The sequence below is a fragment of the Eubalaena glacialis genome, chromosome 2 (genome assembly GCF_028564815.1).
Source record: "Eubalaena glacialis isolate mEubGla1 chromosome 2, mEubGla1.1.hap2.+ XY, whole genome shotgun sequence".
Lineage (NCBI taxonomy): Eukaryota > Metazoa > Chordata > Mammalia > Artiodactyla > Balaenidae > Eubalaena > Eubalaena glacialis.
In genome coordinates, this window is record NC_083717.1 from 149,642,295 (window position 1) to 149,658,913 (window position 16,619).

Consider the following 16,619-nt stretch of genomic DNA (forward strand, 5'->3'; position numbering starts at 1 on the left):
CCTTTTGTGAGTGCTGGCACGTTTCAGTATGAAGTGGCTAAGGCTCATTTTTGTGTAAATAAACTATCTAATTGCCTCGCTTTAGCTTTAGAGAATAGTTGTCATCTTGCAGTGAACATGGTTGAGGCAGGGTGGGGAAACAGTCAAGAAGTCCATCACTGGGACTTCCCATGTGGCGCAGTGGTTAAGAATCCGCCTGCCAATGCAGGGGACATGGGTTCAATCCGTGGTCCAGGAAGATCCCACATGCCGCAGAGCAACTAAGCCCGTGCACCACAACTACTGAGCCCGTGTGACACAACTACCAAAGCCCGCGCACCTAGAGCCCGTGCTCTGCAACAAGGGAAGCCACTGCAATGAAGACCGCGCACCGCAATGAAGAGTAGCCCCCGCTCGCCGCAACTAAAGCCCGCGCACAGCAATGAAGACCCAACACAGCGAAAAATAAATTAAAAAAATAAAATAAATAAATTTATAAGAAGTCCATCACCTGTGATACCATCTCCTCTTCCTGCATTATATACAGGCTCACAGGCTTCCCAAATTTGGGACACTGTCAACTTGATTTATGAAAACTGCCTTGGCATCCTGGATAAGACAAGCTAAAACCTACTTCAACTAGAAATGTGACAGAAGACTCAAGACTCTTGTGTACTCCCATAAACTTATAAAAAGGACAACTGATGAGACAAGTTACATTCACTTAACCTTTGATGGATAATACTATCTAAGAGGTTGTTCCCATTTATACCCAGGAGAGGACAGGGAAAGGGAAGGGTCAGATACAAGAACACGAAGATCAAAGACCTCAGGCAACAGCAGACCCTCCAATTTAATTAGGATTCTGAATTTTAAAAATAGTGGAAATACAGGAAATATATAGAAAAGAAGACCTCATCAAAGGTTCTCCGAATATGTAAGAGAACTAGGATGTGGTTAAATTGAAATGGGATAGCAACAGATAAAGATGAGCTGGTCCAAGGATCACCCTGTGATGCTATTCAAAGGACAGCCATTCCTGGGAGAGGTGATAGTGTCTCTTCCGGCACCCCCTCCACTACAAGCTACAGCCCAGTGGTGAACAGTAACCAGGAGACTTGCACAACCTTGACAGAGCCCCATTACAGGTGACCACAGATGCACCCATTATAAGGTACATACTGGAAAGTAAAGAAAGGTGTACCACGCAAGGGTCATGAAAATACGCTGCAGTGCAGGGAGAACTGACAAATTCCCCAAACACCAGAAATTAGCATCAATTCACTCAAGAGGAACTAAAAAAAATAACAATTTGGGGAATGTAAAGTACCAACTTATTTTATTTATTTTATGTTTTACAAAACTTAAGTCAACACTAGTAACAAGCAATTAATATACAGAGATATAAAAGATGTTAAGTAGCTTATCTACAAGCATAGAAAAGCGACAGTTTCAAAGAAGTTTGCTTCTATCCAAAATAATCTACAGTGGTCATTGACTTATACTCTCTAAAGAAGTAAAAATTAGGGATTGGGTAGGAGTGTTTTCTCTATTACTTACTTCTGTATTTTCTATAGATTTAAAGTATCCTTCCTTCTCCCACCCAGGTTGGTCCAAGGCCTGGACCACCACCATTTCAGGTTCATTCCTTTAAGTTCAGCATCATCCTTGTCATCCTCTCCTCTCTGTCTTCTATTTATGTACCTCTAAGTAATCAATATTAAGCCCTTAAGTGTGATCCTCTAGACAGAGGCTTTCAAACTTTTGACCACAACAAATACAAGAAATACTACATTCTACAACTGGAGCCAGTACATACCAGAAAAAATCATACCTATAAAACCTACTTGTAAGCTTCTCAAAACATTTACCCTTACTACATATGATAGACTGATTTTCTCCATTCTACTCCACCTTATTTTAATGCTGGTGACCCAAGTATTAGGTCAGAACTCAGTTTGAAATGCTTAGTAGAGAAGATACACTGACATATCTCACTAAGTAGCAACATAAGGAAGCAGGTAAGAGTTCGGCATTCAGGCTGCATAGATTCCAACACCAGCTCTACCACCTGAAGCTGTCAACCTCTCTGCCTCAGTTTCCTTATCATGGGGTAAAAGAACAGTGTTTACCTCAAAAATGAGGATTAACCAAAGACCATCCACATAAAGCACTTCGAGCATAAAAAGTATTCCATTTATGGCTACTAATAATTCTTAAATGGTCTGTGACATTTTCACTGTCGTAAAATACATATAACACTCATCATCTTAACCATTTTAAAATGTGCAATTCAGTGGCATTTAGCACATTCACAATGTGTGCAACCATCACCACTCTCTAGTCCTAGAACATTTTCATCATCCCAAAAGGAAACCTGGAACCCATTAAGCAGTCACTCCCCATTCCACCCTCTCCCCCAGGTCGTCTTGGGTAGGGAGATGATTAGAGTCCCCCTAATCTGATTTCTGTTCCTAGGTCCATGGACTTTTTAAATAAGAAATTAATACTTGACTAGAACTGTCTTCTAAGGTAGAATGAAGTGTTCTTTGCAGTCATTAGTCCTATGGCTCATGAGACAAACTTCTGCTAATCATTTCTTAAGTAAACCTTTTGAGACACTTTAGGTCTCAAAAGTCGGGAGGACCCCCCCCTACTCTCGAGGTCAGAAATCCCTCTCTCCTGTGAATTCTATTAGGGCAAGATTCCCAAAGCCTGACCAAGTGCGGTGGACACTTTCAGTGTCCACAAGAGGCAGACTGAGCAAGGCCCTAAGAAGATGTTTCTTCATTACATCGTGGAATATCACCAAATGGTAGAATATTCACCAAACGAAGACTGTTTATTCTTCAGTCTTTGCATTTTGAAATTCTGTATTTTTGGCCCCAAACTTTTACCAACAAGGGTTTAAAAAGTAAACTTGGACACAGAACTAGATATCCATTTCTTGGCTTTAAGATGTAGTGTCATTTCCTTTATGTGCCTCACCCCTCTCACACTGATTTCCCACCCTTCCTTTGGGGTGGGGGAGACTGGGCAAAAATAACTGTTTTTCCCCAGAATCTATTCAGGAAGTCTCCAGAAACTTGATTGGGGAAATAACCTGAGCAGGGACGTTACCTTGCAAAGCAGCAGCACTGTTATTCTTTGAGAAATGGTGACGGCAGAAGGCTTCTTAGGCCAAAGGAATAAATGTCACCAAAAGGTACAGAAGATGTGAACTGGAAAACAATGCCCTTGGTCCGAGCTGTGCAAGACAGAGCTTTTTTAACTCTTTTTTTTTTTTTTTAATTAATGACCAACATCGCTCACCCAGCAATTAGGCAGCGAAGTCCTCAATCATTTTCCACCGCCACCCCGCGCCCCCTGCTTCCCGGCCTCCTGGGCAAAAGCCTGACCCTCCTCAGGCGCCGAGGGCACTGGGCCAACCCCGCTCCTTTGGGATGCGTGGGTGGGAGGTGGGTGATAGAGGGACTCCGGGTCCCACAGCCCAGCGAACCTCCCCGACTCCCAGAAAGTCGCTTTCCTGCTTTGGGGTTTGGGGAGTGGGGGAGAAGGCTTTAAGCAGCAAACTAACCCCCCCAAAACCTCACACTTCAAACTCCAGGAAAGCCCATGCCCAGAACTATGCCAAATTCTGGCAAAGTCCTGAGCTGGAGTGAACTGGATGTGAACAAAAGAGAGAATTACGACTTTCGGAACACCTGGGTACCCTGGCAAGTCAGCGAGAGTGAGGGTCCCCGAGTTTGCAGCAAAGGATCACCCCCCGCTCCAGACACACAAAGCCAAGGCTTCACCCCAGACCTACCAAAAATGAGACCTCCAGAGCAGAGATGACCTAGGAAGCCGTCACTTCCACGAGCCCAGGTGCACGTTCCTCGGGCATCCGGCCCTGGGCGCTCAGGCGAGAAGGGCTCCAGGCTCCCACCCGGGGGCGGGGGTAGGGGGCGTGGGGAGGCTCTGTGACCGCGATCCCGCCAACCCGAGGCTGGAGGAGAGGGCCGCGTGCAGCGAGCGGGGAGGACCCCGCGAGGGCCGCTTCAACCAGTCCCCGGGTGGAGAGGCCGCTGACTCCCACCGCGCCCGAAATGCGTCCCACGCAGGGCCCTCTCCTTGGCCAGACGGCTGGGCCAGGGCCGAGGGCGGGGTTCGGAAAGTGACAGCACTCCGCTTCCTCCGCCAAGAGTGAGCAACTCCGGGAACTTCCCGGAGCCGGCGCGCGCTTCCTGCAGCCACCTCCCCAGTGCCCGGCACGCCGGCCGGCGGGCGCACTGACCTGAGATGGTCTCCTGGTAGCCCTTGGTGAAGAACTGCATGGCCGTGGCCGCCCTCCAGGGCGTCTTGAGCAGCCCCTGCCGCTGGGGGTCCTCGCCCAGCGAGCGCAGGATGGACGAGTAGGCGGCCGCCAGGTTGGGGAGGTTCAGCTCGTTGTCCTCCTCGCTGCGGGGCCGCTCGCCCTTCCAGCCGTCCGCCGGCTGGACGCTCTTGCTCTCCGGCCGCGGCGGCTTCTCGGTGGGCGTGCTGGGCCTGGGCCGCGGCGGCTCCCCCTCGGGGAACCCATTGCTGCACCGGGCGTCCCGCGGCTTCGCCTGCACCCGCCCCGGGCCCTTCTCCATGGACTTGCCGCTGCCGCCCCGGAGGGATCCTCGGACGCGTCAGGGGCTGCAACTGAACTTTGCCGGCGGGCAATGGGCTGCGACCGGAGTCACCTGAAGAAGGTAGGCCTCGGGCCAGAGGTACGCTCCGAGCCCGGAACAGACGAGACTAAGAAATGCCGGAGTGCCTCCTTTTTATGGGCTGGCGGCTCGGCCGGCGCCGCGGGGCGTTTCCATTGGCCGAGGCTCCTGGCGTCATGGCGCTCACTCCTCCCCCTCGCCCTGCCCTCCGCCGGGTGCTTTGGAGGCCGGGGACTGTGGCGCGGACTTTGTCCGAGTCCCTCCCGCTGCAGGCAGGAGGATTGGGTTGGACCCCTCCGGCTATTGCCGGATGAACCGAATCCTAAAGGGGGCAGGTGTCCGGCGCTGGAACCTCGGCGAGGGGAGGCAGGATCTGGGTGCCCCGTCAGCCCTCTCCTCTTAGAGCAAAGAGCACGCTGCATCAAAAGTGTTCTGGTCGCCTCGCCCTGTGAAAGATGAGCAAACAGGTGGCCTCGCCGGGGAAGAGACTGGGTTAAAATGTAGGTATGGAAACCAACTCATACTTTTAGGGCAAGAGAATAATATGAATTGAAACGACTGCGTTTGTTAGTTAAAAATATGTCCAACGCACCGGCCTCCAGCTGCTGTCAGGAGGAATGTTACACCAAGTGGTCCTTAAGTGAGTCCCTATATCTAGGAGGACGGTATCTGTGGTGGCCAGAACTTTGACCCTGCAGAAATTGGTTTGCGAGCGAAGAAAAACTGGGCTCTCATTAAAAACCCATTTGCGTTTTGTGGAAACGCAATTGTGGAAATTTGGTGCTGATCGTTTTAAGAGTGACATGCTGAGTGCCTTTCTCCTGATGCTGACAGATTGTGAAACGTTATTGATCAACTGGACTCTTAACCAGTGACATCTGCTTTGACTGTTTAAGATTTTTTAAATGGACTTTTTTTCTCACTAGAGGGATTATTTCATAACACCAAAGGTGAGTTTTAAAACATGTATCAAATTAATATTTTATGATTTGCCCCAGACTTTCTAATGCTGATTTTCTGACATATAAACACGTATTTAAAGGCTTAGGATCAGACAAACCAGGAGGGAAGCCCCTGGAATTATTCTATACTAATAAAGTAGCTCAGTTATTTTTATTAGTAATTTGTATTTATTGGATGTCTGCTCCAGGCATATTCCTGTTCTAAACATTAAGGAAAGAAATATGGGAAATACCTAGCCTCCTAGGTACTTTTAGTCTAAAGTAGAAGGATTATTGGTGTAAGTGGGGTTTTTCAAAATAGATATTGGATTTCTATATACATTAAATATCAAACTACATAGATCAAGAAATATGAACATCCCTTGGAAAGCCTCTTTGTCACTCTCCTAATATTCATTGTCAGTGTTCCCCTCCCGTCCCCATCGTTAAGGTCCTATAATATTTTTTCCCTCTAACTGCTCTGCCCACTGTCCAATGATACTTCCTGGTCAGAATTATCCACTGGGTCTCAAACTATTTCAAGCTGGAGACAACATTAAAGGATGGCCTTGTATTTAACAAATGAAAATAAAGATACCAAATGAAGTATTTTTAAAACAGAGGGATTCAATGGAGATGCTTTCCATGAGATTTCCTTTTTTTTAGTGGCAATCATTTGCCTTCCTTTAAAAACACTTGTAAACATTAACTAATATATTTCCCAAAGCAATTTCTAATGAAATTTTTACCCTAAAAATTAACCTTGTCTTATAAACACTGCCACTAAGGCATTAGCATTTTTATTGCCAGTTACCAGTACAAGGTCTCTGGATTTGTTCTATATTTACTTGTAAATTGGAGGCAGTGTATTTCAGCCAAATGCCCAAAGGCAGTACAAGGAAGCTTTAAAATCATGAACACTATGCAAACAGTTTAACAGTGAAATGTAGGTAATTGGCAGGGATGGTTATAAGTAGAAATGGGAGAAGAAGAGGGAATAAATTAAGACAGGAGGGATATATCCCACAGAATTAATTAGCATAAAATGGTTCAGCAGTGAAACTCTGAGCAGTCCAACCAGGAATTACAACAGCATTCATGTTTTTAACCCAGTAAGGGGACTCATTTTCACCTTGGACCCAACCTGGGAGTTGCTTTCTATCAAAAAGCCAGGAATTTTTTTCTTTAAGTTCTCCCATTTCTAGGGCAGTAGCAAAACAGAGAAGCAGATGAGTGAGATACACAGCACCAAAGACTGAAAATACTGCAGGGCTACAGACATATGTAGTCACTTGCCAAGGGTAACAGGTAAACTAACATTAGGCATTTGGCAATGGTAATTGGAAAAAAGCAAATTTCTCTAAGTGTGCTTGATGAAGGTTCTTTATTTGAAATCCAAACTTTGGAGGAGATTCCGGATCAAGATTGGACATAGGGCTTCCCTGGTGGTGCAGTGGTTAAGAATCCGCCTGCCAATGCAGGGGACACGGGTTAGAGCCCTGGTCCCGGAAGATCCCATATGCCGCGGAGCAACTAAGCCTGTGCGCCACAACTACTGAGCCTGCGCTCCTGAGCCCGCGAGCCACAACTACTGAAGCCCGTGCGCCTACAGCCCGTGCTCCACAACAAGAGAAGCCACCGCAATGAGAAGCCCGCGTACTGCAACAAAGGGGGTAGCCCCCGCTCTCAACAACTACAGAAAACCGGCGTGTAGCAGCAAAGACCCAATGCAGCCAAAAATTAAATAAATGAATAAATAAATAAATGTATATAAATAAATAAATAAAAATAATTTAAAGATTGGACATAGATAATAACAAGGTGGACACAAGAAAGTTGTCCTTGTTCCACTCCTAACTTCCAGAAGCTAGCCTGTGGAGTCAATGCAATCCTGAGATGTCTCACTAAATCCCCCAAATGTAGGGAGAAGCAAAGTGAATGGAGGCCCTTACGTTTCTTCTCTTCTGAATGAGGAGGAATGGAACAAGAGAGAGAATGGGAGAATGTTAACACTGAGCTGACTTTCTGAGACGGAAGGGAAGGCTCGAGGGCACCTCACTGAGTTGAGAAAACTATCCACAGCCCAAAGGTACCTCACAAGGGAAGAATAGACATACCCCAGATAGTCACCTGTCCCTGGTAGAGGATCTTTAATACCACCTCGGAAGAAAGGGCAGATGCTAAAAAGGGGATGTTAATGGAGAGTCCAGCCACCACAGCTGAATTCTGTCCTAATCGTCACGATCCCTCAGGGAAAATGAGATACAACACAACCTCCTCCAGCCCCAAACTGTAGCAGAGTGAGGGAGACAAACAGGCTTCCACTGTAATAGGAAACACAAAGAAGTCACCCTCAATAATATGAGGCATGGACAGGAAGCAGAGAATCAGCATGGCGACCGTGCAAACATACTGTACAATGGCCAGATGGAACAAAACTAAACAAAGAAAGATAACAATGTAGCATGTAAAAAACACAACATCAAAAAGTGCAACTGAAAACAAACTCACAGAATAGAAGAAAATTCTTCACAAATGTTTCGTTTGTTTGCTTGGTGTTGGACACCCGTTTAATGCGGACACTCAAGGCCTGGGCAGACTAGGGAGCACGCAGGAGTTGGGCAGGCAGGCAAGGTGGGTGGGTCACTGGCCCACACCTGGCCCCAAGAGGGGATGCTGGAGGTGGAGGCTGACCCAGGCAGGCCAAGGGAAGTACCAGAGGGTGGCCTAGGCAGGCAGACCCCCCCAGGAGACCCGTAGCCCAGCCCTGGAGAAGGTATCTAAGCCAGAGGATGAGTGCTCAGGCCAGAGCCTGGCCCAGGGAGGCAGGGCTGGGGCCTGGCTGGGGGCTCCCGAGCTTAGGGGCTGGCATCGCTGGGTGCCTCCCCAGTTGGATTCAAGCAGCTCCTGGAGGCTTTATTCTTTATTCTTCTTCTTTATTGAAGAAGTTCCCAGAACTTCTGCTGCCAGGGTCCTTGTCCCCACCATGAGCCACAGCCACTGCCCGCCTCTGCAGGAGACCCTCCAACACTAACAGGTAGGTCTGGTTCAGTCTCCCCTGGGGTCACTGCTCCTTCCCCTGGGTCCCGATGCGCATACTACTTTGTGTGTGCCCTCCAAGAGTGAAGGCTCTGTTTCCCCCAGTCCTGTCGAAGTCCTGCAGTCAAATCCCACTAGCCTTCAAAGTCTGATTCTCTAGGAATTCCTCCTCCCGTTGCCGGACCCCCAGATTGGGAACCTGACGTGGGGCTCAGAACCTTCACTCCAGTGGGTGGACTTCTGTGGTATAAGTGTTCTCCAGTCTGTGAGTCACCCACCCAGCAGTTATGGGATTTGATTTTACTGTGTTTGCGCCCCTCCTACCGCCTCATTGTGGCTTCTCCTTTGTCTTTGGATGTGAGGTATCTTTTTTGGTGAGTTCCAGTGTCTTCCTGTCGATGATTGTCCAGCAGCTAGTTGTGATTCTGGTGTTCTCGCAAGAGGGAGTGAGAGCACGTCCTTCTACTCTGCCATCTTGGTTCCTAATCTCAACTGATTTTCAACAAGTGTGCCAAGACAGTTCAATGGGGTAAAGAAGAGCCTTTTCAACAAATGGTACTGGGACAATTGGATATCCTTTTGCATGTAGCAAAAGAAATAAGTTGGGACTTCCCTGGTGGCGCAGTGGTTATGAATCCGCCTGCCAATGCAGGGGACACGGGTTCGAGCCCTGGTCCAGGAAGATCGCACATGCTGCGGAGCAACTAAGCCTGTGCACAACTACTGAGCCTGTGCTCTAGAGCCCACAAGCCACAACTACTGAAGCCCACATGCCACAACTACTGAAGCCGTGGGCCTAGATTCTGCACAACACAACGAAGAGTAGCCCCCACTCACCGCAACTAGAGAAAGCCCGCACACAGCAATGAAGTCCCAACGTAGCCAAAAATAAGTAAATTAATCAATTAAATAAAAAAAGAAAAAGAACTAAGTTGGATCTCTGTCTCACGCTACAAACAAAAATCAGCTCAAAGTAGATCAAAGACTAAATCTAAGAGCAAAAATTATAAACCTTTTAGAAGAAAACATAGGCATTAATCTTCATAACCTTGGATTAGGCAATTAGATTTACTAGAAATGACACCAAAAGTGGAAGCAACAAAAGAAAAAAAAAAAAAGATAGATTAGACTTCACCAAATTAAAAATTGTTGTGATTCAAAGGACACTATCAAGAGAGGAAAAAAACAACCCACAGTTGGGAGAAAATATTTGCAAATCATATATCTGATATGGGACTAGTATCTAGAATATATAAGAACTCTTACAACTTAATAATAAAAGGACCAATAACCTAATTTTAAAATGGGCAAAGGATTTGGATAGACGTCTCTCCAGAGAAGATATACACATGGCCAATAAGCATGAGAAAAGATGCTCAACATCATTAGCCATCAAGGAAATGCAAATTAGGGTATGACTGAATACTACCTCATACCCACTAGGATGGCTATATTCAAAAAGATAGGTAATAACAAGTGTTTCTGAGAACTAAAGAAATTAGTATCCTGGGCTTCTCTGGTGGTGCAGTGGTTGAGAATCTGCCTGCTAATGCAGGGGACACGGGTTCGAGCCCTGGTCTGGGAAGATCCCACATGCCACGGAGCAACTAGGCCCGTGAGCCACAACTACTGAGCCTGCGCGTCTGGAGCCTGTGCTCTGCAGCAAGAGAGGCCGCGATAGTGAGAGGCCCACGCACCGCGATGAAGAGTGGCCCCCACTTGCCACAACTAGAGAAAGCCCTCACACAGAAACGAGGACCCAACACAGCCAAAAATAAATAATAAATATATAAAATTTCAGTTTAAAAAAAAAAAATTAGTATCATTATACACTTCTGGTAGAAATATAAAATAGTCCAGCTACTTTAAAAACAGTCTAGCAGTTCCTTAAATGGTTAAACATAGAGTTCCCATATAACCCAGCAATTCTACAGCAATTCCAAGAGTAATAAAAACATATATCTATACAAAAACTTATACATGAATGCTTATAGCACCAGTATTCATAATATCCAAAAAGTGGAAACAACCCAAATGTTCATCAACTGATGAATGGATAAACAAAGTGTGATATATACATGCACTGGCATATTATTTAGCCATAAAAATGAAGTACTGAATACTAACATAGCCTATAACATGGATAAATCTTTTTTTTTAATGTATTTATTTATTTATTTGGCTGCGTTGGGTCTTTGTTGCTGTGTGCTGGCAGCAACTCTTCGTTGCAGTGTGCGGGCTTCTCATTGCAGTGGCTTCTCTTGTTGTGGAGCATGGGCTCAGTAGTTGTGGCTCGCGGGCTCTAGAGCACAGGTTCAGTAGTTGTGGTGCACGGGCTTAGTTGCTCCGCGGCATGTGGGATCTTCCTGGACCAGGGATTGAACCCGTGTCCCCTGCACTGGCAGGCGGATTCTTAACCACTGTGCCACCAGGGAAGTCCCACATGGATGAATCTTGAAGACATTATCCCAAGTGAAAAAAGTCAGGTGCAAATGGTCACGTACTGTGTGATACTATTACATGAAATGTTCAGAATAAGCAAATGCATAAAGATAGAAAGTAAATTAGTGTTTGCCATGGCCTGGGCAGAATGGGGAATAGGGAGTGACCACTAACAGGTATGGGGCTTCTTTTGGGGGTAATGAACATTCTTTGGAATTAGATAGTGGTGACGATTGCATAATTTTGTGAATATACTAAAAATTACTGAACTGTACACTTGAAAAGGATGAACTTTATGGTGTGTGAATTATATCTCAATAAAAAAAATTAGTTCTCTTAAAAATACAGTTGGCAAAAAATACATATATTTGATTGGCAAAAAAAAATTCATTCGGGTTTTTCCATAAGATGTTTCAGAAAAACCCGAATGAACTTTTTGGCCAACCCAATAGTTTTCTAGAACATACTGTTCTAGAAAACATTGAGACAGAAGGCTTAACTTAACTCCAAGCTAGATAAAATTCAAGGATAAAGACAGCTTCAAGGATAGAGTGTTTTAAGCATCCAGGCAAAAACCAAGCCAAACCAAAACAACAAATTACCTAAAAGAAAGGGGTTGGGAGTAAGGACATAGGCTACCCTCCAAATTTTCCACAGCAACGTCCATTGCCAAAAAACAAACAAACAAAAATTTTGAGGAGACAGCTTTATAGCTTTAAGGAAAGTAAGCTATACTCAGTGAAGAAAGCACTCAAGTTATAAGGGTGCACCATCTCAAAGATCTATGAACTCAGAAAGCACAACTCCTATAAGTTCTTATTGAGAAAACCACTTGACATGAGATCTTGCTAATTGAGATAATCAAAATAAAGAACTCAAGAGTGAAGAAATTATGGTAAACATTTAAGTGTACAACCAATTTAAAATATTTAAATATGAAAACAGTGTTAGTATAAAGCCAATACTAAATAACTTTGATAATCATCATTACAAACAGAAGAACATGAACAGTATGAACCTGGACAACATAAGAATAAGAATACAACCAACCAAAACTAAGAATTGGAGAAAAGGAGACAGGCACAGTCTTCACCCTTCATAAAAAGAAGTCAATAATATTAGTTAAACTGAAACATAGTAGTAAAAAAATCAAAATTAAAAAAAAAATCTTCATGGAGTTTATAATTTCTTTTTTTTTTTTTAACTTCAGAGAGATTGTTAAAGAAATATTACTGGGGCGGGGGTGTGAAGAAATTTTGTGTCAACTTGACTGCGCTAAGGGATGCCCAAATATCTGGTAAAACATTTCTAGGCATGTCTGGGAGGGTGTTTCCGGAAGAGATTAGCCTTTGAATTAGTGAACTGAGTAAAGAAGATTGCCCTCCCCAATGCGAGTGGGCATCATCCAACTCCTTGAGAGCCCAAATAGAACAAAAAGGCAGGGGAAAAGCAAATTCACTCTCTCAGCTTGAGCTGAGAGATCCATCTTCTCCTTCCTGGGCCTCAGTCATCAGTCAGTGCTTCTGGTTCCCCAGCTTTCCAACTCAGATCATGGCTTACACCATCAGCGCCCCCTCACTCCACCCCTGTTCCCAGGCCTTTAGACTCAGACTGAATTACAGCACTGGCTTTCCTGGCCTTCCAGCTTGTAGATGGCAGATCGTGGGACTTCTCATCCACCGTGACCATGTGAGCCAATTCCTATAATAAATCTCCTCATATATATATTTATATCCTATTGGCTTCATTTCTCTGGAGAATCCTTACTAATACAGATTGTTCAAAATAGATTCCTTCAGATTTGCTTCAGATCCCTTTTCTTCTATTAAATTCAAATAAAATGAATTTAAGTGTTTCTATTAAAAATAGCATTTCTGGTAGGATGCCATTTGGCAAAGGGTTTCCACCAGTTTGTAGTGAAGAATTAGAAATTCACACTGGGATGCCACTGCATGGTATTCATAGTTACTGATCCAATAAACTGTATTTGGTTCTCATCCTGCTGGGTAGGTTCAGTTATAAATCACTTTAAAGTCCCAAGTACGTCGGAATTCCCTGGTGGTCCAGTGGTTAGGACTTGGCTCTTGGCCCGGTTCAATCCCTGGTTGGGGAACTAAGATCCCCCAAACCGCAGCACAACCAAAAAAAAAAAAAAAAGTCCCAAGTACAGAATAAGCCATGTGGAGCCCCAACCGAAGATTGGATCTTGATGCCCACAGTCAGCAATCAGGTAAATGCCACTGATTTAAAACACTGAAGGCTGTTTTAGCAATGATTCTTCTCTGGGTGTACCACGTGTTAATTGCAGCACAGGAAATATGGTCAGGACAAAATCCAAGCTTCTGTTTCCTGATGAGCTATAAAAAAAGTCAGGCAACACAAGCTGTCACACCCTGAGGTGCCTTAGGGAGAATTCATAGGGAGAGCTGAATGTGAAGCATTCTTTAGTCTGCTTGATGATGGGGGCTGGGAGTGGAGCTTCAGGCCTGGGATCCCTTCCTCCAGTTACTGCCCTGGTTCAGGACCACCTGCCCACCCACAGGTGTGTTAAAATACAACAAGCCTCTTTCCATCCATATTCCATCTAACCTTGTCCATATCAGTAGGCACAGATAGAAGACTCCCTGGAGACAGTTTCCCCTATTCTATACTGGATCCCAAACCAGATGTGAACATTGAGATTGAGAATCCAAGCCAAGAAGGAGATATTTAAAATTTCATATAATTGTTCAAATGTTTTCACTTTGAGCCAAGTCACTCAGGATTTCAGTCAGTTCGAGTCAGGTGTTTGTCCTTTTTGGTCTATCACCTGCAGTGTGCAAAATATTTGTGGTTTTAAAGATTAACAAAAATTAAGCTTGTCATCTACCCTGGCAGAGTTAAATTTCAGAGAGGGGCTCTACTGCCATGGAGAAAGAGTGCCCTCATGATGCCATCAGGATTATGTGTCATTCAACAAATATTCATTGACCATCTGCTACATGCTAGGGTCTGTATAAGGCATAAAGGAGTACAACAGTGAACAAAAGAAACAAAAACTCCCTGCCTTCAAGGAGTTTCCATTCATTCATTCAACAAGTTCTTTGATGTTGTTACCTCTGAGGCATATGTGCTTTTTTTTTTTTTCATTGTTTTTGGAAGAATTCTAGGGGCTTTATTGCCACTTAAAAAGTAAAACTGGGGATTTCCCTGGTGGCACGGTGGTTAAGAATCCTCCTGCCAATGCAGCGGACACGGGTTCGATCCCTGGTCCGGGAAGATCCCACATGCCACGGAGCAACTAAGCCCGTTAGTTGCTCCGTGGCAATTAACACGTGGCAACAACTACTGAGCCTACGTTTTAGAGCCCGCAAGTCACAACTACTGAGCCAGCACGCCTAGAGCCCATGCTCCACAACAAGAGAAGCCACCGCAATGAGAAGCCCGCACACTGCAATGAAGAGTAGCCCCCGCTCGCCGCAACTAGAGAAAGTCCGGGCACAGCAACGAAGACCCAATGCAGCCAAAAATAAATAAATAAATAAATAAATTTATTTTTTAAAAAAAGTAAAATTGGGTAAGCTCACAAATTAGAAAAAATAAGGGCCACGTCATGTAGTGGTTAAGAAACAATCTGAGGTGTCACCCTCCCTGGGTTTGTGCCCTTGCCTCCATCGGTTATCAGCTTGTTGACCATGGGCACGTTTCCTAATTTCTTTAAGCCTCAGTTTCCTCATCTGTAAAATGAGTATACTAATAATAGAATATTCTTCATAGGCTTGTTGTGGGAGTTTGAGATAATCTATGTAGAGAATTTAGCAACAGTACTAGAGACAGAACAATTGAGTGATAAATGTTAGCCATTGTTAATGGCAAGAGAGTTTAAAATACAAAAAGAATATTCTGATTATAGAAAGATCCCTTGGAAAATGAGTATTTAACTGCTAATTTACTTAAGGGAACCTAAGTACATACCAGAAAAAACTTAGTGTTATATCTCATTAACTGAAAACTAATCAGAAGTTGAAATAAAATATTTCTGTAATTATAATGTAAATCCATAAGAATATGATTTGTTTCAAGCTTTTCAGTAATAGATTGTGTTAAGTGAGGTAAAACTGTATTATAAATACTGTGAGTTTGGTTTTTTTTTTTTTTTTAAGCACACTATGCAACCCCTGATCATGGAAGTACAGAATTATACTTTAGACAATGTATTTTGCTGAATATTGTTTCCTAGTAAACACCTATTTGTTGAGTTCCCAACCAGGCATTGTGAAATGGCACAGTTCAATAAAAGGTTGTCAGACTCATGTATGATGAGAACACTGGGCTGGCGCTCTGTCATTTGAGACAAAGATGATCTGAACACTGACCAACATTTATCTGCAGAGTGCCATCTCCAACACAGCCGTGTCTGATGGCAAGGCTGTACATCCAGCCACATATTTCCACTGCTCATGCCTTCTCCCTGATCCCCTCTATCAATTAGTGTGGGAGTTATTTCTGGAGGATGCCTAGTTTGTCCAGAGTAGAGGATTTGTTTTCTAGTCAGCAGATGCTTTCAAGTGGTAATTTAACTGTCAATGAAAAATAAATAAATGGTGTTGCAAATTCTGGATGATCTTAGCAATTCTTGGAAGCTCTGAGTTATTGAATGTATCTCCCTCTCAGTTGCCTGGGGAACTGCATTTTAATGTCACACGTCAAGCAGTTCTTTCCTGAATGTAATTGTAGTTTTTCTGATGCCATGCTTAAAGCTGTTCAAATGTTTGGCTTCTGGCAAATATTTCCTAACATCATTCATGACAGTGATGGATCTGAAGCAATTTTAATACATTTTTAAACCCCACTAACTTGTTAAATAACCAGAGAAAGAATCCTATATAAATTGAAAACATCTTTATTACCAGAAGAGATGTCTGGGAAGATATATGCGAATCTGTATTGATCTGATGTTTTCAAGACCATGGTTGGTCCTTTGCAGGATCAAATCTTAGAAGCCAGTCATGCATCTTCATATAGTGAGATGAAGCCCAATACTGGGTGGACCATTGGTTTCTGGAAGTCACTGCTAGATGCCTACCCAATATTCTTTCTCCCCTTCTTTTTTTACTGAAATATCTCCAACTCAGTTCAGAGAGGCAGTGTGCCTGGACTTGGCTAAAAACACAAATTTTCCAAGTTTCCTGGAGCTGCAATGATCACATATTCTGTCCAATGAGTTATCCGTTGCTAGGTGGCACTTCTGGGAAAGGCCTTTGAAAGGGTGAAGATAGGTGTTTAGCCTATACTTGCCTCCTGCCCTTCACATTCTTTCTCTTGCTAGGAATGCAGAGGTCATGCAGAAGTGGATTAGCCATCTTGTGCCACAAGCACATGGTCAGGATAACTGAGCAGAAAGATAGGAAGATCCTGAGTCCCCAGTGACACAGCAGAACCTCTGTTCCAGCCCTGGATCACCTCACCCCAGCTTGCCATTACTTGAGAAAAGTGAAAAAATTTACTGAGCCACTGGTGTTTGAGTCCCTGTCATTAGAAGCCAAACACAGTTCCTAACCGG

General features: G+C 44.3%; 1 protein-coding gene across 1 annotated transcript in view; it reads right to left on the reverse strand.

Moving 5' to 3' along the window:
• GCH1 (GTP cyclohydrolase 1) overlaps positions 1 to 4,727 on the reverse strand; it is a 51,959-nt gene extending 47,232 nt beyond the window's left edge. The window contains exon 1 of the mRNA XM_061182584.1: positions 4,256 to 4,727. Within this exon, the coding sequence (XP_061038567.1) occupies positions 4,256 to 4,595 (340 nt within the window). The 5' untranslated portion in view covers positions 4,596 to 4,727. The remainder of the gene's footprint in view (positions 1 to 4,255) is intronic.
• Positions 4,728 to 16,619: the final 11,892 nt, after the last annotated feature.